At 52.2% G+C, this 22,685-nt stretch overlaps 1 protein-coding gene and 1 long non-coding RNA gene across 2 annotated transcripts; one reads left to right on the forward strand and one right to left on the reverse strand.

Annotated features, from left to right (window-relative positions):
• Positions 1-530: 530 nt before the first annotated feature.
• LOC121135817 lies at positions 531-4,782 on the reverse strand. Its single transcript, XR_005872940.1, has 3 exons — positions 4,684-4,782; positions 3,298-3,427; positions 531-573 (listed from the first exon to the last, which is right to left on the reverse strand). It is a non-coding gene; the product is annotated as an uncharacterized LOC121135817 (long non-coding RNA).
• A 1,277-nt stretch (positions 4,783-6,059) lies between these two features.
• Positions 6,060-22,163, forward strand: Ccdc27 (coiled-coil domain containing 27). The gene is made up of 12 exons (XM_005079374.2): positions 6,060-6,322; positions 7,131-7,257; positions 8,214-8,324; positions 9,092-9,246; positions 11,698-11,877; positions 12,375-12,470; positions 12,770-13,157; positions 13,397-13,527; positions 16,791-16,868; positions 17,154-17,366; positions 20,057-20,164; positions 21,416-22,163. Exons 1-12 carry the CDS (start codon positions 6,143-6,145, stop codon positions 21,536-21,538), a joined length of 1,890 nt encoding a protein of 629 aa, XP_005079431.1. The 5' UTR covers positions 6,060-6,142; the 3' UTR covers positions 21,539-22,163.
• The last annotated feature ends 522 nt before the right edge of the window (positions 22,164-22,685 follow it).

Raw genomic sequence — 22,685 nt, forward strand, 5'->3', positions numbered from 1 at the left:
CCTGGCTCTACGAAGCATGTTGAGACAGCTCATTTTTTGTGTAAGCCTTGTCTTGCCATGTGACCTTGTCAGGCCCGGCTGAACTCAAGGCTCTCCTGCTTCAGCCTCTGAGATGCACAGAGACCCAGAAGTCCAGAACCCAGGCTTCTCTTTGTTCTCATTCTCTGCAGCAAGAGGGTCTCATTCTCACGGTACCTGTGACCTACAATTCTGGGTATTGCTTTTTTTGTTTGTTTGCTTGTTTTTTTTAATAGGATTCCCTTATGTAGCCCAGGCTGGCCTCAAGCTTGTGGTCCTCAACTTGCTGGCTGCTGGAATAACAGGCATGTGCCATCACACTCATCTTAGGTGTTGCTTTAAATATTGGGGAAATGAAGGGCAGGGAAGAACTTACCCTAAACCTATTGAACTTCAGAAGTCCTCCAGAGAAGATGTGGAGAAAGGGGAACACTCCTCCACTGCTGGTGGGAGTGCAAACTCGTACAACCACTTTGGAAATCAGTATGGTGGTTCCTCAGGAAAATGAGAATCAGTCTACCACAAGATCCAGCAGTTTCACTCTTAGGCATATACCTAAAAAATGCACATTCATACAAGTACATATGTTCAACTATGTTTACAGCAGCATTATTTGTAATAGCCAGAACCTAGAAGCAACCTAGATGCCTCTCAACTGAAGAATGGGTAGAGAAAAATGTGGTACATTTACACAATGGAGTACTGCTCATGGGGGGGGGTGGAACAATGCACTCTTGAAATTTGCAGGCAAATGGATGGAACTAGAAGAAAAGAAGAAACCATCCGAGTGAGGCAACCTAATCACAAAAAGACAAACATGGTGAGCACTCTCTCTCATATATGGATTTTAGACATAGAGCAAAGAATTATCATCCTACAGTCCACACCCCCAGAGAATCTAGGAAACAAGGAAGACCCTAAGAGAGACATACATGGTCCCCGGAGAAGGTGAAAGGGACAAGATCTCCTGAGCTAATTGGGAGCATGGGGGAGGGGAGAGGGAGCTAGGAGAAAGAGAAGGGGAGAAGAAGAGAGGAGAGGAGGATATAATGGAGTAGGAAGATTGAGTCAGGGAAAGAACAGAGGAGAACAAGAAAAGAGATACCATAATAGAGGGAGCCAGTATAGGTTTAAAGAGAAATCTGGCACTAGGGAGATGTCCAGAGATTTACAAGGATGACCCCAACTAACAATCTAGCAATAGTGGAGAGGCTACCTTAAATGCCCTTCCCTGATAATGAGATTGATGACTACCTTATATGCCCTCCTAGAGCCTTCATCCAGTAGTTAATGGAAGCAGAGGCAGACACCCACAGCTAACATGGAGCCGAACTCCTGAAATCCAGTTGCAGAGAGGGAGGAGTGATGAGCAAAGGGGTCAAGACCAGGCTGGAGAAATTCACAGAAACAGCTGACCTGAACAAGGGGGAGCTCAAGGACCCCAGACTGACAGCTGGGAAACCAGCATAGGACTGATCCAAACCCCTGAACGTGAGTGTCAGGTAGGAGGCCTGGGCACTCTATGGGGCCTTTGGTAGTTGATAAGTATTTATCCCTAGTATGTGAATTGACTTCGGGTGCCCATTCCGCATAGAGGGATACTCTCTCAGCCTAAAAACACAGGGGAGGACCTAGGCCCCTCCTAGTCTCCTGCTCTACCAAGTATATTAACTGCCCCAAGAAAAACAAAATTGCCACTTGATTGTCTTGTGTCCCTTCTTTCCTGTCTCTTGTCCCCATCCCTGGTCCTTAGGTCTCTTGCTCCAGGTTGATGTCCTGTGGAGTCATTTAAACCCCACCTTCAGATAAGTATGCAGAATGCATCTTCTTTGTTAAGGGATTAGCATGTAGAATATAAAATACTTCCTGAAACCAAATCCCACCAGTTAAAAAAAAAATCAGCAAGTAACATAAATGGCACTTTTTATAAGTTGTAGGATATCCGGACCCGCAGGAGGGGCTTGAGGGGGTGAGAGGGTTGCTTTGCATACCAGGTGTGCACATAGCAGGGTATTGTTTAAGCACATAGAGCAGGATATTTGCAAGGTAAAAAGTTCAGGAGAGAGAGGAATGGGTGGGCTAACAGCCATTGCCTAGGTGATGGTTAGGGTTGGCTGAGTTTGGACAAGCTTTCTGGGCCATGGTGTTTCTATGTTCTACCTTTGTGGTTTCCCTTCTGAGTACCCCCAGAAGGCTCCCTTGTTAGGGCTATAGGCCAATTACATAAATCTTTAGACTTTAGAAAGTACAGGTTTGGCTCCAAAAGATCTACCTAAGGTGCTCCCAACAGTAGGAATGGCCAGTGTATACATACATATGTCTAACGACTCACTGTTGGAACCACAGACCCAAACCACAGTGAGGTTTACCTGCATACCTGTGTGATGGCGGAAGTCCTTCTGTATATATGTTGTCCTATTGGTTGATAAATAAAGCACTGTTGGCCAATAGGGAAGCAAGACAGGGGGACTAGGAGTTGAGGAGGATTCTGGGAAGTGTAGTCAAGAGTAAAGAGTCGCCATGTGATCCAGGGAGGAAAGGGCGAAAGTCTGGTATAAGACCTTATAAAAATATATATTAGTAATTATGAGTTAATAATTAAGTCAGAGCTAGCCATTAAGAAACCATAGCAAATGACCAACAGCTTTATAATTAATATAGTATCCTGCGTGTTCATTTGGGACTGATGCAGCTCAGGAACCAGGCTGGAGGGAAGAATGCACATTACACCCAAGGTGTAGGGAAGGTCAGTGGGGACACAGCTGTGCCGAAGCTGAATCCATAGCCAAGATGGCTCTGAAGAGCCGTTTTACCTTATGTGCACATTTAGCACAGCAACGACTGACAATAAGAATGAGCCCTTCTCTGAAAGAGGTTGCCCCGCCCCCTCAAGCCCTATTTTTTTAAAGAGTTGTATAGGCAATATTAAGAAATGCCTTTAGGCCGGGCGTTGGTGGCGCACGCCTTTAATCCCAGCACTGGGGAGGCAGAGGCAGGCGGATCTCTGTGAGTTCGAGGCCAGCCTGGTCTACAAGAGCTAGTTCCAGGACAGCCTCCAAAGCCACAGAGAAACCCTGTCTCGAAAAACCAAAAAAAAAAAAAAAAAAATGCCTTTAAACTGTGGATTTGTACCAAGATAATAACATTTTAATTACAATCGCTAAAGTAGTATCATATTTCAAACAGGGTGAAAAAAAAGTGAGGAAATTGCTTAAAAAGTATTCACACATACACACATACACACACACATAAGCATGTACACATACAAGAATGGCTTACAGGCTGTAGTCCAGATAGTTCAACAATGGCTGTCGTCCAACAGAAACGCCAAGGATCCAGAAGCCGTTCAGTCCATGAGGCTGGATGATGTCTCAGCAGGCCCAGTCTGGTGCTGGAGTCCTAGAAGAGTCTGAGAGAGCCGTTGGTCTCAGCCAGTGTTGGAAACCCCCACTGAGGAAGTGAGTTCCAACACCAGCAAAGGGGCGCCTTAGCCGAAGGATGCGTAGACTTGCCAGTGAGAGTGAGGGCAACCAGGCAAAGGGAAAAATTTCCTTCTCCCATGTCCTTTCATGTGGGTTGCCATCATAAGGTGTGGCCCAGGCTTAAGATGGGTCTCCCACCTCAAAGTAGCCAAGACAGAAAACCGCTAACAGGCATGCCTTGCTGTTCAAAGTTTAGTTGATTCTGCTTCTAGTCAATCCAAACAGTCCAGATTGGCCACTGCCCTCAGAAAGCCAAAGAGCGCATGTTCCTCATCATGTTTGGATCCATAAAATTACATTTATATAAGTACACATGAAGAGAGAGGCTGTCTGTGTAAAGGAGAGAGAGGGCTTGCCAGAGGGGAGGGGGAGGAAAGTGAGGGCATGAGGCTGAAAACCGTTAGAAATAAAATCTGGGGGACTGGAGAAATGGCTCAGAGGTTCAGCGTACCGACTGCTCTTGCAGAGGATCCCAGCACCCACATGGAAGCTCCTAACTATTTGTAACTCCAGCTCCAGGGGATCTGACACTCTCTCCTGACCTCCATGGGTATCAGGCATGATGTGTATGCACAAGCATCTACGTAGGCAAAACGCTCATACGCGTTTTTTAAAAAATTAAAGCAAATAATCTAACAGTTCATTTTCAAAGGTTCCTTAAGTCATGTTCGGTCCAGCTACAAATAGTCAAAAATCCCAGCCTCCTGCTAATTCCTGCTGGTTTAACTACTGGCTCCACCCCCCCAAACTGCTTGGCTACGTCTGCCAGACTAGAAGTTTACAGTAGAAAAATACTCACAACCAAGCTTTCTTTTTTTTAAGTTTATTTATTTTATGTATATGGTACTCTTTCTAAATAGAGAGACTACATGCAGGAAGAGGGCATCAGATCCCATTACAAATGGTTATCAGCAACCATGTGGTTGCTGGGAATTGAACTCAGGACCTCTGGAGGAGCAGCCCGTGCTCTTAACCACCAAGCCATCTCTCCAGCTCCACAACCAGGCTTTCTTGCAAGTCTGGTTACATGTTACCTTCATCAGGCTGCCCAGGTTTGGTTGAGGAAAGGACAAACGTAAGTGGCAGAGGGTGACCCGTCCTCACAGCAGGTAGGGTCTCTTTAGCGGCACCTAGGCAGTCTGCTGAATATCTCCTTCCCTGACACCAGCTGTCAGAAACTCACTGCGGTGGGTGATGAGACCAAGCTTCGAGTGTTCCGTGGGAAGTGCGCATGGCCGCAGAGGTAGGCGTGGGTGTTCCGGGTGAAGAGGGGAAGGGTTGTGTGCCTGGAATCAGAATGACAAACAAGGTTTTCCCACATGGCATTTCGACCCGCATCAGAGTGCACCTGCTGTCTTGTTACGGATCAAAGAGAGCTGGAGAGAGGAAGGGCAAGTCTGTTCCTGGATACCTTGTGGGTGTCAATCCGAGCCTTCTCAACTTGGTTATTGTTGAGAGAGAGAGAGAGAGAGAGAGAGAGAGAGAGAGAGAGAGAGAGAGAGAGAGAGAGAGAGAGAGAGAGAGAGAGAGAGGAGGAGGAGGAGGAGGAGGAGGAGAAGGAAATTCCTGGGCAGATAATACTGTGCCTCATCAGTTGGGACCTAAAAGAGCTAGCAGAATCCGAAAGCTCTTCAGTCTCTCTAAATAATAAGGTGATGTCTGCCAAGGTGTCAGAAAGGGTTCGATCAAAGAACCCGAGAAGCCCAGTACTGATGCACTCAAGATTCAGCCTCTTGTTACTCCACTTGCCTGCAGCATGAACTCTGATGTAGGGTCTGAAGGAGCAACACTAGGGAAAACAAGGAAGAGGCTGCAGAATACTTTCAACTTTTTGGTTAAGAGAATGAAGGAAGACAAAGAAAACAGTCAGAAACAGAATGCCAGAGAAGAAGTAGGCTGTCCTTGCTGAGAGCTTTAGGCCTGAGTCCGGTACAGATAAGCCTTAAGAGGAACAAATACATGAGCAGACATTGAAAAGAGGAGAAGAGTGGATGGCATGTACGATTGACCCCGCCCCGCCCCGCCCCGCCCGGTTACTCGCAAAGGGAGGAGGGGTCATGTCCATCTAGGCTGATTGCTCGCCTTTACAAGTTGGTAAAATAAGGCGTGTCGATTCCACTACTCCGAGTCTTCAGTGCTCTTGCTATGAAGGAGGGTAGCTGTTTCTCATAATGTGGTTGAAATATGCCATATCCTGGAGTGAAATGTTGTCCATATGCACAGTGAAATACGTGCCCACAAAATAAAAGAAAATTACCGCTCCTGCACCCAACAAAAATGAGAGAGGAGAATTCTGACCCTTGAGATCAGACTACATCTCTTACTCCTGTGACACCTCGAGATTTGGTGGGAACCGTGTTTGGGTCTGCTTCCCAGCTTCTTTTACCTAATTGCAGAAAATTGAGGAGACTATGACCATGCCCTGTTTCTATGGAGACATCTATGATGACACACACTGCTCCCAGGAGTCTGTAGGACAGGAGATTTGGAAGCTTGTCTTTTCTGGCTTGGGCGCCTCTAAAGGGTCAAGCTAAGGTTGACTTACCCCCACCCCCACCCCCAATAACCGGCGCTGTGCGCAGGAGCAATAGGCCCGAGTGGTCATTCAGGGTGACCGTCTGTCTTTGGCTCCGTCTTCTCAAATGAAGAAGGAGAACTTGCCCGAGGAACTCAGATTGGCATCTCCCCAGATCAGCAAGGGCCTGGCGCTGCTTCAGAGTGTTTCCAGCAGGACCTCCCATGGCCCAGAGAGGAAGCCGCCGGGAGACCAACGCAGACCCAGCAAGTCGGCCCAGGCCGTCAGCCACTACTACCACAAAGTGGTACGGGGGTTGGGTGGAGTACCTCTACCTTCCCAGCGCAGCAGCCACCCTGGAGCTAGCCACGCCACTCCTTTCCCAAAGTACCATGGGAGCTGTCAACCAGCAGAGCCTGGTGCATGCTTCTGGGCAATCTGCCACACCAAGCCCAGGAGGGATGAGGACTGCAGCTTCTGGGTGGGGCAGAGCCCTGACTGGCCTTGCCCAACTTCCTGAATGACCTATGACCTCCAGGATCCCCAGGCTTTCCCAGGGAGGTAGCTGTATGGGAGATAGGTGACGTCCCCCTGGATCCCGCTCGGTCTGGAAAGCCAAGCCCAAAGGAAGGAGTCAACTCTGAACCTTGAACAAAGAGACCCTTGTCTGTCCTGAGTGTCAGAGAGGAAGGTGAAGGGGAGAGAAAGACCCGTGGGAGGGAATTCTGGATGGAAAGTTCACCTGCACCCACCATACACCAGGGATGCCAGGGATAGTGGTGGCAGGACTTTCTAGTTGGGTGCTGAAATCTGAGCCAAGGGTTGTCTCTTTTTTTGTTTGTTTTTGTTTTTGGGGGGGTTTCGAGACAGGGTTTCTCTGTGGCTTTGGAGAATATCCCGGAACTCGCTCATGTAGACCAGGCTGGCCTCGAACTCACAGAGATCCGCCTGCCTCTGCCTCCCGAGTGCTGGGATTGAAGGTGTGCACCACCAACGCCCGGCTAAGGGTTGTCTGTTAACGTGGGACTTTCTGGGATGCTGTGAGGGACAGCACAGACAGGGTCCCTGCAACCATCCCGAAGAACCTGGTCTCATTATCTTTTTTCTCCTGCCAGAGCCAGCTCAAGAAACTCACTAACCCTAATGGCTTTGTGTCTGAAATGGAAGAAATGAGAAAGGCCTTCCTCATGCGGCCCGGATGCCCCCAGTTCACCAGCAGGGCCACATCTGTGTCTCAGTTGGGTAAGACCACCACCTCCCCATGCCACCAAGGGCGACTGGAGCAACCCGCTGCATCCTGGAGCCCCTTCAAACCTGTGACAATTGCTGCTCATGCTTCTGAAGTCTTCTGTGGGAGCCCAGAGTCTTTGTGAGGCCTGCGCTGAGGGTGGGGGATGGCCAACTGTAAAGGAGAAGATGCCAGAGGCCAGCCTCCTCACACCCACGATTGCTCCTTCCTGTTTGGCTGTTAAACACAGTGTTGGGGTGGCAGAGGAGAGGGCTGGAATTCCTAGAAGCCTCTGTGAAGAGGCCCTTAAGTCCGTAGACCCCTCAGTGGGAGCAAACACCCCCAAGGAGTCCTAGAAGTCTTATATCTTGCCCTTCCTTGTCTTGCTGAAGCCTAAGAGGGCCCACGGTGGCCAGCCAGGGCTGCGTCGCTCATAGTCGAGGCTACATCTCCAAACCTCTTGGGTCCCTAACCTGCTTTTGTCCCATGTCCCCAACACGGGCTTGGGAACTTGTCTGTGAAGTTCAACCACAGCCCAGCACATGCTCAACTCTCCGGGTAGGCGGGGATGGGGAACGGGATTGTGGGATGGTTGGGGGGTGGGCCCAAGGATCACAGAATCTAGGCGGTAGGGTCTGTCTCTACATTCTCTCTCGGGTACCTCCATCAGTCTTCTCAGATGATACATTGGGATCAGACGGGTAAAAAGAGACAGCCTGTGTGTTGATGGGTTCAGTCCCAGGCCTCCGTCAGGAAGGCTTACTTGTTCCTGGCCTCGTGTCTGAAGATAAGGTGACAGCCTTGGCCCTAGAGATCCTGGGGCAGGCCAAGCGGTGGTGGTGCACGCCTTTAATCCCAGCACTCGGGAGGCAGAGGCAGGCGGATCTCTGTGAGTTGGAGGCCGGGCTGGACCGAGATCCTGGGGCAGGGAGAACTTCCTTGTCACCTTCTGGTACCTTGCATGTTCCAGGTTCTGCCACCACAGCCGATCTGCCCAGGGACATGTGTCCCAGCTCTGGAACTTGGAGGATGACTGAGGACCAGCCCCTGGACAGGCAGGGTTCTGCCACCAGTATGGATGGTAAGGAGATCCTGGAGGCCTCTGCCTTCATCTTCTGGGACCCTGAACAGTAAAGCTGCTCCCCAGGGATGCCTAATGTGTCTCTTCCTGGGACTGCCTGCCTCTCAAAAACAACTCTGAGACTCTGGATACCCAGGTCCAGGGCTGAGGCAGAACTCTACGCTCACTGCCGGAAGACACAACGATTGTTCCTTGTCTTTGGCAGAACCACAGCTGAAATCCGTGTCCTCTGCCTTCTCTGTGCCCTTTATTTCCATCCCCCTGGGCACCGCCTCCTTGAATAGAGAAATAAGCTTTCATCCGCTAGGAAGTGGGATAAACGGGATGATTTCAGATAACAGCCTGTAGTGAGCAACTCCCTCCAGGCTTAAGAAGGTGAAGAACCCCAAAGTCTAAAGTGAGGCTCTGGGGTGCAAGAGGGATGGGGTCATGGGGTCAACAAGGGCGGTGGCAGATGGCTTCCCGTCCCAACTCCTGGGCTCTCATTCCTCCACTCCGGGGTCTGGACGTGAACCTCGATGCCCAGCCACCCTCCTGAGTACATTCTAGGTGTGTGCAGGCAGATGTGGTGGTCTCGGGGGCTATACCTAGGCTCCTGGTAGGGGAGACAGACAGACTTTAAGATTTTAGTGTGGCAGCAGGAGACAGCTTACCGGACGGACGCTGGCCTCTGAGGGAAGAAAGGTCTGGAAGGATGGATATTATCGTGGACGATTCCACAGCACGCCCACAGGGAAGACTCGAACTGCCCTCCGCTTCCTCCACAGGGCACCTCTTTCCATTCAGCAAGAGTGCTTGTGAAATCAACTACTCACAGAAGAGGAGTGAGTCCCCAGCCACGAGTCCCTCCAGCAGCCCAACCATGGTCAAGAGGTCCCAGAAAACCAGAATGCCCTGGTACATCTCAGTCATCCATGAGAAGGTAGGGTCCCACGCCTGGCCCTGCAACCTGCCCACACCATAGGGGACCGTTGTTCTGCTGTCTGGCTAGCTGTAGCCTAAAATGACACCCGAACACCCTACTTCGGCTGCTAGGAATCCAGTGGTTCACACATACCACTGCCCAGCCTCCTTCCTTTTCCCGGTGTGTGGTAACTTTAACTGGGCACAGATCTTGTTAGCGCGTGTGACCACCAGCCATTCTGTACACCTTCAGCCCAGAAGTCCCTGTGAGCATGAGTTCGAACTATCTGAGTGAGAGGCCAGCAAATGCAAATGCCCAGAGATTTGGGTACAAGATAGCACGCGGGATCTTTTTTCCCCCTTAAGAAAAAAAATGCTTGTGACAGTTGATCACCCAACTCTCCTGTCTTAGAATTCTGTTGAAGTTGGGCATCCAGGTTGTCCTGGTCTTGTTTTTAAAAATTCAGAAGCACTTCACCTCTTCCTCCTCCTCCTTTTTCTTCTCCTTATCCTCCCACTTCTTCTTCTTCTTCTCTCCTCCTCCTCCTCCTCCTCCTCCTCCTCCTTTCTCCTGCGCCACCTTAGGAGTCCCCAGCAGGAAATGAATCAGTGCTACCCCTCCTCTCCCCCTTGCCCGCTGTTGTTCTCAGACTTCTTTGAGACATGTGCACATGCCTAAAATCACCATGGTCGGAACAATAAGATGTGTTCTCTGGCATTGCTGTCCCACTTTGCCATTCTATTTTGAACGTTAAAAAAATGTAACAGTCACACAAATAAATCCCACACCCCTTTCACATTTTCCAGTGTTACGTTCTGGCTTCTTTCTGGTGCGTGCGTGCGTGTGTGTGTGTGTGCGTGCGTGTGTGTGTGTGTGTGTGTGTGTGTGTGTGTGTGTGTGTGTGTGTGTGTCCCTGTGCGACTTTATTCCATGTGTGTGCAGGTACCCTCAGGGGCCAGGTGATGGTGTTAGCTCCCCCTGGAGCTGGAATTACAGATAGTTATGAGCTGCCCTGCCTGGGTTCTAGGAACTGAACTCTGGTCCTCTGCAAGAGCAGTATGGAGTTGGGCATGGTGGCACATGGAGTCCAGCCTGGTCTACATAGTGAGTTCCAGGCCATCCAGGGTTATAATCAGACCCTTGTCTTAGAAGAACAGTGCTCCCTAAAAGCAGGCTTTAGTTGTGGTTTTAAATTTATCTCTGGGTGTGACAATGGCCGCACGTTCAATTTCATTTACTCACAGGGTTTTCTAACTTCTCAAGTAGTTTCTTCTTCAATCCACAGGCTACATAGAAGGTTATGATGTTGTTTCAAAAAAATTGAGAAATGTATAGCTACCCCCCTTTCTGGACTGCTCTGTGTGGGTAACTTCCCCCCTGCCTGAGCACCTCACTTTAGTTTGTGCTTCCCGAGTTCATATCTGCTGGTGAAGAACTGTTTGCTGAAGACGTCTTTGTCTTCCATTTTGAAGAACTGATGGAGTTGAGATTTTTTTTTATTTTATTTTCCAGTTTAAATTTAGATAAGAAACAAGGTTGCTTCACAAGTCAGTTCCAGGTCCCTCTCCCTTTCCCTACCCTCCTCCCTTGCCCTCCCCCCAAACCCCCCCCCCGTTATCCCCTCATTCCCCCAGGGAGGGTGAGGCCCTCCATGGGGGTGTCCATAGTCTGTCATTTCATATAGGGCAGGGCCTAGACCCTTCCCCAAGAGTTCAGGGTGAGAGTGCACCTCACATTTTAGGATGGGAGTCCAAAGTCCGTGTGTATACTTGGGATGGGTACTGATCTGCTGCCCAAGGCTCAATAGATTACCTAGGCCTCCTCACTGACACCCAGATTCAGGGGGTCTTGATCAGTCCCATGCTGGATTCCCAGTCTGATGCCTGGGATTCAAGAGTTAACCTTTGTCTGGTCAGCTGTTTCTGGGGTTAAACCAGCCCAGTCTTAATCCCTTTGATCATCAGTCCTCCCTCTGTTACTGGCTTTCTTGAGTTCAGCTCAGTACTTAACCAAGGGAGTCTGCCTCTTCTTCGATCAGCCACTAAATGACGTTTCTGTTTCCCAGACTCTCTGGCCATAGGATTGTAGGCTGGCACTCTGGAGTTGAGATTTTTGAGAAGGCAGGCTGAGGGACTCCCTGACAAGCCCCTTGGGGGGGGTTACGCTTGGGTGATGTTGCTGCTTAGGTGTGGGGACCACTAAGAATACAGGTATCTTGAGTTACGTCAGGAAGGCTGCATGCTCTGGCCCTGACCCGAATGCCTTTGCACAAGGATTTGGGGGGGTCTGCTCCCAGGACAGAGCAAGAAGGCCGTAAGAACCTCAGGGCATGGCTGGAATAAAGAGCTGCACAGCTTGTCCCAGGGTTTGAGTGTCTGGGAGCTACTGTTATCTGGGTGGCTGGGATGAGACATGGGAGATGGTTGGCCTTGCCTAGTGGCCCTGGAGTTGTCTCTGGTTTCCGCATAGGATCTTTCCCTGGTCCGGCTGGGAGAAGAGCTCCAGCGTCTCTCAGTGCTGGAGACCCAGATGCAGCAGAAAGACCAGGAGATCTTGACGCTCCAGAAGGAGAAGGAGGCCCTGAAGAAGCAGCTGAAAATCCTTCTCAGAAGCAAAGGCACAGAACCATCTTCAGGTTCCATCAGGACGGTGAGCCTTCTGGCAGGCGGCCTATGGGAGCAGTAAGACGTGCCCCGGAGCTGCAGGTTCTCCTTCCTGTGTCCCTTCAAGTCTTTGGCAAAGGGCTGAGTGAGGCAGGTCCATATGACCAGGAATGGTTCCTGCCCCCACCCCCCACTGGTCCAAGAGTTTCACACTTGATAACAACCTGCACTTACAGTTAGGTCAGACACAAAGTGGGAGCGGGGAGGAGGCTGGAGGTCATGGGTGGTGCCTGGGTACCTTGGGAGAAGCTGCCCACACAGATGTCTGAGGCCGAACAAATGGGACTTCTGCACCATTGCCTCGTTCTGCTCGATGGCACTGCTTCCTCGCCCTCCACCGCTATGCTTCCCCATGTGCGCTCGCTCGGAGAGCCCGATGTCCCCTCCCAGGAGGATGGGGGAGGCGGGGGTGGGGGAGACATCACTCGGAGCCCCCACGGGAGCATTTGGAGAGCCCGAGAGGTTCATAGCAGCATCCGACAGGATCGGTCCTTCGAGGCCTCCACGCTGAAGCTGGGGAGGCTGAGCATGCTGAAGACCGCGTTCAAAGAAGAGGAGGAGCTACAGCGCTGGATGCAGGTGTGGAGCAGGTTGGAGCCCCGGCGGGATGGCGTCACTTCTCAGATCCTCCCCGTGGAGGATGGGTGCTAAGAGGGAGGCCCCCAGCCACAGTGCTCCTGCCCACACAGCCCTGATCTGCTGTGGCCCTCCCCTAATCACGGATGAGGCCAGCGGATAAGTTCTTTCCCTCCCCCCCCCCGATCAAGAGCACAGGTCCAGAGAGAAGACAAATGGGCGGGGCTGCTTACCAGAGTTGGGTACCCTCCCCCTTGTACCTGGGTCGGTCGATGCCCAGCCCCTTTTCACTCTGTCCCCAGATGCAGGACGACTATAACGTGGCAGAGAACAAGGAGCAGCCGATGGAACCAGTTAGCGTCGTGGAGGAAAAGGGGCCCGAGGGGCCCCAGGAGGAGGCTGCCAGATCTAGGAGCAGCATGGGCAAGGGGGGGATTTTGCATGAAGTGAGCACCGAGGAGGAGGAGGAGGAACCAAAAGGACCCGAGGAGGAGGAGGAGGTGGTGGTGGAGGAGGAAGAGTCGTGGGAGCTGAAGGAGGAGGAGGAGGAGCACCGTCCCAGGAAGTCATACTCTCTGACCGAGTCCTTTGAGGAGGAGTTGATGGCCCAGCTAGAGGAGTATGAGCACATGTTGATGGACTTCCAGAGCGAGCTGGAACACATCAGGGCCAAATATTCCCTGGCCACAGGTAGGAAGGGCCAAGGGGCTGGTGCCAGGGGGGCATGGGTGCCCAGCTCTGCTGGCTCTACCTAGCAGGCAGGAGGGGCAGGAGATGTGGGTCCCTCTCCACCAGGAGTTGCACCAGGAAGGGTGACTGGGCATTCGGATGAGCGACTAGACCCTGGGGCTAGACCCTGGAGCAGAGCAAGAGAGCGAGCTGGTCCTCTCTCTCTCTCTCACTCTGCCTGCCTCCTGCCTTACTCTCAGGAGCCATCACATCTTTACAACGGCAAATGGACTTCCAAGAGTCTCAGTTGCGAAAGGTCACCACGGAAAACGAGCGGCTGGAAAAGGAGCTCCGTGAACGAAAGAAGCAGATACAGAGCATGACCAACAAGGTGGCTGTGCGCCCAGCAGTCTCCCCCCTCCCGCCCCATCCCCAGCCTGGCTCAGTGAGCAAAGCCCAGTAGTCCCAGCAGCTCAGGGAGCATGACCTTTCCCTAGGAACAAAAATTCCAATCCCAGGGCACCAGCTGGCAGTGGCAGCTGAGCCAAGATCCCTACCAGACTTTGTGGACAGCCCCAGCCCTGCTGTCTGCTTTGGTCTGTGTCCCTGATGTCTTGTGCCGTAGTAATCCTGGTCATTTCCTAAATATTTGCCAGTCCCTGATCCCTGGGCTAAGGTCATCTACAATCCACAGTACGCTTAGCAGCTGGGTTTGCTCACGCTCCTGCTAACACATGCCTGAGACAGAACATGTTGTGAAGTAGAAAGGTTTATTTTTATCTAAGGTACTCCACAAGTGCCGCCTCCCTCTCATACCCCCCATCCCCATGGCAATGACTTCTAAGTCTCCTGGCAAATTCTTCAGGAAATGCCATGATGGCATCAGATGATGCCGTCCAACAGGGCAGGCGATCTTCCCGTCCTTGGCCCCCCTGACGCCATCCTGCCCCAGCTCCAGGGGCATTGACACTGTGCTGACGTCATTCCCGCAGTTACTTGACACACACAAGAATTCACTAAACAATGCTGAGATTCTTGACATGACCTTGAGCTTCTGCGCCCACGTCCTTCTCTTTGTTGGCTGGCAACCCTTATGCTTTCTTCTTAAGGGTGTGCAAGCAGTTATCCTAAAACAATTATTTATTTTCATTTTTTTGCATGCATTGGTATTTTGCCCGCATTTGGTATGTCTTCGTGAGGGTGTCAGATCTTGGAGTTAGAGGAGTTGTGAGCTGCCATGTGGGTTCTGGGAATTGAACCTGGGTCCTTTGGAAGAGCAACCAGTGCTCTTAACCGCTGAGCCACCTCTCCAGCCCTGACGGCCTTATGCTTTTGTGTAGCGTATTTCTTCTTTGCTTGTTGGTTTTGTTTTCCCCCCAAAGGATATGTCTGTAAAGCTTTGGGAACACAAGCCACCTGCACGCCTTGATCCTACACAATCAGGCTGACCACGAATTGGAAGTCATTATCCCGCCCCCCCCATAAACGCATTGCCCTGCTGTGAAGGTCAAGACATTGTTCTTGTAGCTTCTAGGCCTTGTCGGCGGGAAGTCCGAGGTCACCCGCATCTTGAAGGTTGTCTGTTGGAAAAGCTTTGAGATCCTGTCTCCTCTGTCCAGGGTGTCCTGAGACCTCACAGGCTTGTGTCTTATTACCTGGAGGTGTATCATCTCACACGCCACATGGCAGGCACTTGGCGGCCTTCCAGAAGCGTGTCATGTGTTCTATCTAGAATCTTCGTTTGCATGGCTGTTCACTCCTTTGTTCTAGTTTTGTTTCCATTGCTGTGACAAAAATACCCTGAGAGGAAGCAACTGAGGGGACAAAAGGTTCATTTCAGCTCACAGTTCCAGGCCATAAGCCCATCATGGCAGTGAAGTCAAGGCAGGAGCAAGAAGCAGCTAAAAATCCACAGTTAAGAGGAGAGAGATGGAGCCGGGCGGTGGTGGCGCATGCCTTTAATCCCAGCACTTGGGAGGCAGGGGCAGGCGGATCTCTGTGAGTTCGAGACCAGCCTGGTCTACAGAGCAAGTTCCAGGACAGTCTCCAAAGCCACAGAGAAACCCTGTCTCGAAAAACCAAAAAGAGAGAGAGAGAGAGAGAGAGAAGGAACGCTTGTACGCTTAATGCTTGGGTAGCCTTGCCAATTCCTGCATGGTCTCAGAGCCCCCCCAGCCAGAGAATGCGGCCACCCATGTTCAGGCTTAGCCCTCCGGCATCAATTTGCCATCCAGACAATCCCTCCTCCCCACAGACCAACACGATGTAGACAAATCCTTCGAGACTCTCTTCCCACGTGCGGGCTGTGTCAGACTGACAGTTAAATGAACCACCACGCTCTTTTCTAGATTATCCTACTTTTTACATTTACGTGTGCGTGTGCATCTGCGACTGGATGAATGTGTGTATGAGTGCAGGTGCTCGCAGAGGCCAGGAGAGGGTGTCGGAGAGCCTGGCTGCCGGAGCGAGCAGCTTGACAACAGTGCTGGGAAGGAAACTGGCCATCTGCAAAGGCAGCGGGTGCTCTTAGTCACCCAGTCATCTCCCCAGCCCAAACAGTCACATTCTTCCTTTCTGATTTCTCTCACGGAGCTCCAGAGACTTGGACTAAGCCTCTTGTGGCCTGTCCTTCCTTCTTACCTTCTGTCTCCTCATCACTTAGGTTTCCTCAGACCCCATCAGCAGCTCTCTCCGCCTGGGAGTTTCTGTTTCAATGTTTTCAATGCCCATCTACGCTTCTGCGGTTATTTTTCCTTTTTTTCCCCAAGGCTACCCCTTATCTGTTTCACAAGAGCACTGTCTTCTCTTCCCGCAAAGGCAGCATTAGTTGGAGCTTGCTGTTGTTTTTGTCTCGTGAAAGGGTCTAGGTCTGAACCCCAGGCTGGCTGGTATCCACGGCATCCTCCTGCCTCGGCCTTCCTGCCCTGGGATCAAGGTGTCTGTGTCACTTCAATGTCTTGCTCTTCCGTTTCAGATGGGCCACCCTTGGTCTCCATTCATTCATGTTAAACTTGTTGCCCCAGGGAGTACCCAGGGGACTGCACTGTGGCCCCCTGGAGAGTTTCCACGGAAATCTCCTCTGGTCTTTGGGGTGGTCAAGCCTCCTTGAAAACTGGGGAATGGAAAGCACATCTCGGCTCACAAGCTAAGGTTTCTTGCTCAGGTTCTGGGCCTGGAGGGCAGGAGACTGAGAGTGTGTCCCGCATGCACGCACGCCGCCCGGAGAGGAGGGTGGCTTCTTCAGGCCTGAAACTGAACAGTCTTCACCAGTGTTGAGAAAGAAAGGCCAGGTAACTGGCAGGCCAGGGCCTGGGGTAAGTCCATGGCTCTTACTCTCAGTAACAGCTGGCCACTGATCATTGTTCCTCTATGACACTTCCAGGAAACAAGAGTGTGAACTGTGCTGTCTTTGGGTTCCCTGAGAACAGCTCAGCAGTGGGCTTTCTTGGATCTGCAGTGTTGGATGCCACCCGGTGCTCTGCTTCTGCGTCCTAGGGGGCACTTTCCTCTTCTTTCCCATCACTCTGGCAGAAACCCACAGTTTTCCTTCCCCTGGGAGGGCTGGGAGGCAGAATGAGCGTCTGTCTGTCTGTCCTGGGCCTGGGACCTATGCTGACCGCCTCCAAACCTCCCTCCCCCGCTGTCTGCCTACAGTTCTCCAGCCTCCGGGAGGAAAAGAAACAGCAGGGGGTAATGGGACTCATTGAGAAGGAAAATCTTACCCTCCGACAGGTGACTGCACGGGCGTTGCCCAAGGCTGGGCTGGGCTGCCGTCCTGGTGGGTTGGGTTTACCATGATGGTCAGATGAGGCAAACGCATCTTCACCTTGGAGTTGGGCCTCTTACCCCAGACAGCAACCCCACTCAACAGATCCACACCGGGGTCCTCTGGCAATGGTTTGGCTGGGTGGCAGGAACCCAGGGGGCACTGCCTCCATCTTTTGGGAAGAGTGGTGAGGACCACACAGGGCCCGGCTAACGCTCTGCCCTTCCTGGTTACCCCCTCCCCGCCCCCAGCAAGTATCCGACTTGGAGACGGAGCTCCTCAAGCGTGATCAGACCATCACAGAGCTGAACAGCAAAACCAGCGAGCTGCAGGCTCAGGTGGACTTGAACGAGGACCACCTGAGGCGTTGGAAGGAGTTGCATGACGACCTGCAGAGCCGGAACGAGACAATCCAGCAAGCAGAGCAGCAGACTCGTGTGGTCCTGGAGTCCTCTCAGGCCAGGGTAATGAGAGTTCAGGTTCATGACCCTACTCTATCCTTACCCACCCACAGAGACCCTGTGCTCAGCAGACCAAGGGCTCTGGCTCATCCTGCCTCGGGTTGCAACACGCGGTTCAGAGCTGATGCTTGGAGAGTGTGGAGGAGGGAGTGAGAGAGAGCTCAGGGAAACACAGAGGGCAAAGGGTAGCATTGTCAATCGAGAAAGAGGGCCTTGGAGCCGGGCGGTGGTGGTGCACGCCTTGAATCCCAGGGGAGGCAGAGGCAGGTGGATCTCTGTGAGTTCGAGGCCAGCCTGGTCTACAGAGGGAGTTCCAGGACAGCCTCCAAAACAATACAGAGAAACCCCATCTTGAAACAAACAAAAGCAAACAAACCAGAAAAAAAAAAAAAGAAAGTGGGCCTTGGGTTCAGCTAGAAAAGACAGCGGGAGAGGGCGATGGTGTCCTCATCTGACCCTCAGTCATCCCAACACTTGCTTCCTGCCCTCCCCTGGGTATCCCCTTCCTGCTTCAAGTCCTCTTATCTTATCTAAATTGATTTTGTAAGTAGCTCACATGCTGCCCACATGTGAACGGCTGTGGAGTCACACACTGGGGGGAGGGGTGAACAACCAGCCAGTGTCCCAATCAAAGAAAAGTGACTCCTTCCCATAGTAGTCATTAATGGCCAGTAGTTCCTCAGCCGGGGGTGGGACCTTGGGAGCCCATTCCCCTCCACGCTGGGATTAAAAAAAAGTCATGTGTATGTGTGTGGCTGCTGGTACATGTAAACACATGTATGTGTCTGGGTGCCAGTGCATGTGAGTACATGTATGTATGGGGGCCAGTACATGTGAGTACATGTGTGTGTGTACCAGTACATTTGAGCACGTGTATGTGTGTGGGTGCCAGAACATGTGAGCACATGTATGTGTGTGGCTGTAGGTACATGTGAGCACATGTATGTGTGTGACTGCAGGTACATGTGAGCACATGTATGTGTGTGGGTGCCAGTACATGTGAGCACATGTATGTGTGTGGGTGCCAGTACATGTGAGCACATGTAGGTGTGTGAATGCCAGTATATGTGAGTACAGATGCCTGCAGAGCCTAGAAGTTTCTGATCCCTGTGGAATCTGAGCCACAGGGAGATGTAAACACCCCATGTGGGTGCTAAGAGCTTGTAACCTGTGGTAGTCTGGAATGAGAATGACTCTCATAGGTTCCAATGTTTAAATACTTGGCTCCCAGTTGTTAAAACTGCCTGGGAAGGATTAGGGAGTGTGTCGAAAGAGTCCACTATTCCTAGTGTCCCCTCTACCTCCTACTTGTGGGTCAAGAGGTTAGCTCTTGTGTGTGTATGCCATAACGCCCTTGCCCCCCATCATGGGCTTCAACCCTCCGAACCCTAAGCTCAAATGAAACACTTCCGTTTTTGAGTTGCTGTGGTCATGGTGTCTTATCATAGCAATAGAACAGTAAGTAACTAGACAGGGTCACACTCAGGTCCTCTGCAGGAGTACAACAGGCTGGCCACCATTTACAGGAGAGTTTTTAGCTGGCTTGACATTGGCTACCATGGCTGGTTTTTTGATTGTCAATGTTTAAGGGACATACATCACAGATACGAGAGAGAGTTGTCTAAACAGCTGGTAGTCTGTAGAGAAGGGATGGGTGGTGGATGGTTAGGAGGCTGAGATGGGGCTGGAGAGATGACTCAGCCATTAAGAGCTCTGGCTGCTCTTCCAGAGTCCATGGGTTCAATTCCCAGCAGGCACAGGGCAGCTCACACAATCCACGGGATCTGATGCCTTCTTCTGGTCCCTGTGGGCATTTGGTGCACAGACACACATGCAGGCAAAACTCCCATGCATATAAAATAAAAGTGAAGTGAAACAAACAAAAGAGGGCTGGAGAGATGGCTCAGAGGTTAAGAGCACTGACTGCTCCTCCAGGGGTTCTGAGTTCAATTCCCAGCAATCACATGGTGGCTCACAACCATCTACAATTCAATCTGGTGCCCTCTTCTGGCATGTAGGCAGAACACTGTATAGTAATAAATAAATAAATCTTTAAACAGACAGACAAAAGAGAAGCTGGGGTCTTCAAGTGGTAGCTGGAAACTAAAATTTAAAAAGTATTTTGTTTATGTCACTCTACTATTTTTAAAATATGTATTTTTTTATGTATGTGCATGTGTGAGTCTGTGAGCATATACCTACATGCAGAAGCAGGAAGAGGGCATCTGATACCCTGGAGCGGGAGTTCCAGGCAGCTAGTTGGGTGTCCTGAGTCCTGTTAGCTGCTGGGACCTGAGCTCAGGTCCTCTGCAAGAGCAGCAAGTGCTCTTAACCATGGAGCCATCTGTCCAGCCCTGTGCTGATATTCTCCCTGAGCTGGGAATATATCTCAGCTTCCTAGCATGTGAGAGTCCCTCATTTCAACCCCCAGGACTTGTGGTAAGGAAGTGCACTTTTCTGGTTTCAGAACATAAAAATAAGCGTTTTTGGTAAATGCCAAAGCTTCTGCACTTCAGTGTGGGGCCACCCAGGAACTGGAGTCTGATCCAGAACATTCTAGCTCTCAGGCAAGTCCTGTTTCCAGCCGTGACAAGCAGGAGCAAGAAAGACCTTCCTGGCCTGCAGGGCTTACATGGCAGGGCCAGGCATCCTTCTTGGTAACCGTGGGTGGTGGCTCTCACCTTTGTCCACAGCTCGAGAGACTAAGGAGTAAGATCATCCAGGCCGTCTTCAGCGGCGGCAGCGGGACCAAGAACTTGTCCACTGAGCTCTCTGACAACTACATCCTGGAGTCCCTGCAGGTGAGGGGACCCAAGCTGTGTCCCCACTGTCTATAGCCAGAAGCTGAGGGAGAAGGGGAGCCCTAGGCTCAGTTCGGAAACCCGGTTCTCATCCCAGCTAGGCACTGTAACTTCAGGACTGCCCTTTATCCCTGCTCAACCAGAGGGGACCAGACCATCCCTGGGGATAGCTCTAGAGTGGAGTTGGAGAGTGTGAACTGCTCTCAGTCTCAAGGAAGAGGCACTAGGTTGCCCCTCATCCCTGCCCAGGGAGAGGGACAAGCTATCTGTATTCTGGGAGTTTCTTTGCTCAGCTCAGCTCCCTTGATGGAGCACCCCTCCCCCTCTGCCTCCTCCCTGCATAGAAGCTGCTGGGCCAGAGTCCTGGCAACAGGGTCCTCCCTCTTGGCCTCAACCTTGCCAACTCCTATGGACCTAGAGTCCCCCAAAACAGAAGATTTAGAGGGGCCTGGGGGAGTGCAGGCATTGGCGCCCTGTGACCTGGAGTAGTCACCACTCACAAGCCCTCGGTGCTAATCCTAGCCGCTTTGTGTTTCCCTGAATTGTAGGGCCAACCCTTTGTAAGGGGGATGAACATGCCTACCCTGCAGGTGTAGGGGGCACCAGAGCCCTGGACATGGCTGAGGTAGCAGGCTGCTCTGGTTGGGGTCGTGTGCCACACAGGGTCACATTTCATCAGCAGCCACTCTGTTCCCAAGGTCTAGGCCTTCTTTTGCATCGCCCAGTGAACCCAACATGCCCGCATTTCCCTGTGACTTGTGGGGAGTGAGCCTGGGTCACTGCCGCCTCTGGAGAGCAGGACCCTGGGGACAGGCCTATGGCCTTGTGTCTGCTGGTGGGGAGGGAAGAGGGACAGGAGGACAGAGAAGACACCCAAGGCCCTGTACCTCTGGCTAGGAGTGAGAACAGGGTCAGGGCTGGGAAGGGATCCTGTGGGCCCTTCTGCGCAAGATGAAACAGATAGCTCCTGGTTTCCAGGCATCTAAGGTCCCCTTCGAGTGAAGGCTGGGTGTGAGGGGGACTCCTGGGACAAGTGCATATCCTCCTTCTACTCTGACTCCTGGGACATCTTTTCTGAAGTCCCAGCACAGCCCCAGCAGGGATGCCACACTGCAGATGCAGAGTTTTTGTTTTTTTTTTTAGTGGGGTTGAGCTTGTCCACTGCAGCAAGTTCTGGGTAGGGTGCTGGGAGACCCAGGTGCGGAGCTGGAGGCCACCCGTTGGCTGGTTTTTTTTTTTTTTTTTGTCCAGAGAATCATCTCAGAGAGAAGTGACTTCTATGGTCAGCTGAAACAGAAAGGCGTAAAGGTGCCCCCGCTGCAACAGTCAGACATCTCCCTGCCCAGCAAGATCAAGAAGTTATCTCCCAAGTAGGGCTGGCTGGGATCCCCAGGACCTGGCCTGCTGGGGCAGAAGCCAGGACCTGTGTCAGGCTTGCTCTGTGACACACACACACACACACACACACACACACACACACACACACACACACAAATTAAACCTTAGAGCTGGCCACTGCCTCATCTTCTCTGCTACTTACAGGACCTCATCCTTTGTACCCGAACTACCTGGGCCATGTCCCATGCCACAGCTCCTTCTCCAGGGCCACAGCCCGTTTGTGGGGAGATCCACACCTCCAGGGAGCTCTTCCAGGCTTTACTTTGCAGGGGGCCAGAGGTTGTCCCCCTCCTGCTTCTTTGGACCCGACACTTCCGCCCGGGGCCATGCTCTTGCTACTGGGGCCCCTTTGGAAGGTGGAGTGGGATGGGGTAGGTGGGGTAGGTGCTGAGGACAGCTCTTCCCAACCCACTGCCTCCTGGTTGTCTGTGCTGAACACAAAGCTCATCTCCGTCTGCGGCATTTTGCTCTCACGTCTTGTGCGTGCACTCTGGTGATCCTGCAGCCGCCCTCCCGTGCCCTGGACGCCACCAGTCCGGGAACACCATCTCTGTCCTCCATCTGGGGAGGAGAAGGCCTGGATTCTGCAGGCTGGGAAAGGACCTGGCGCCCTCTGCAGGCCTCTCCTGTGGCCTGCTCGGTTCTGCGGCTCGGGCCGCCAGAGTGGGGTCCGCCCCTCCCCATCTGTACCAGACTTCCCGGTCCACTGCCCCCTTCCCAGCCTGGCCTCCCTCGTCTCAGCCACGCCCTCCAGAGCCCGCCCCCCAGCCTCGGGCCCCGCCCCCATCACCCCCGGGGTTGGAGACGCACGTCCCCGGTGTGCGCGGCGGCCCTGGCGAGGGGCGCAGGTGAGACTCAACTCAGTGGAGATTGCAGCTTCCTGTTGCAGCACGGGGAGGTGGGCCTCGCAGCATGCCCCCACCACTCCTATGTCCTCCGGGGCTAGAACTTCCCTGGCCCTAAAATTCCGGAGTGGGAAGGTCTAGAGAGGCCTAACTACCAAGGGCTGTCAGGCCCAGCTGCCGGCCCAGCTCCTGTCGGGACCCGGGAACACCCTTGGGGCCAGTTTCTTCCTTTCCTCTAGCTGTCTGCTTTTCTCCCCACCTTTGTTTTTTTTTTTCTT

This window comes from Mesocricetus auratus, unplaced genomic scaffold, assembly GCF_017639785.1.
Source record: "Mesocricetus auratus isolate SY011 unplaced genomic scaffold, BCM_Maur_2.0 Super-Scaffold_100042, whole genome shotgun sequence".
In the NCBI taxonomy this organism is placed as follows: domain Eukaryota; kingdom Metazoa; phylum Chordata; class Mammalia; order Rodentia; family Cricetidae; genus Mesocricetus; species Mesocricetus auratus.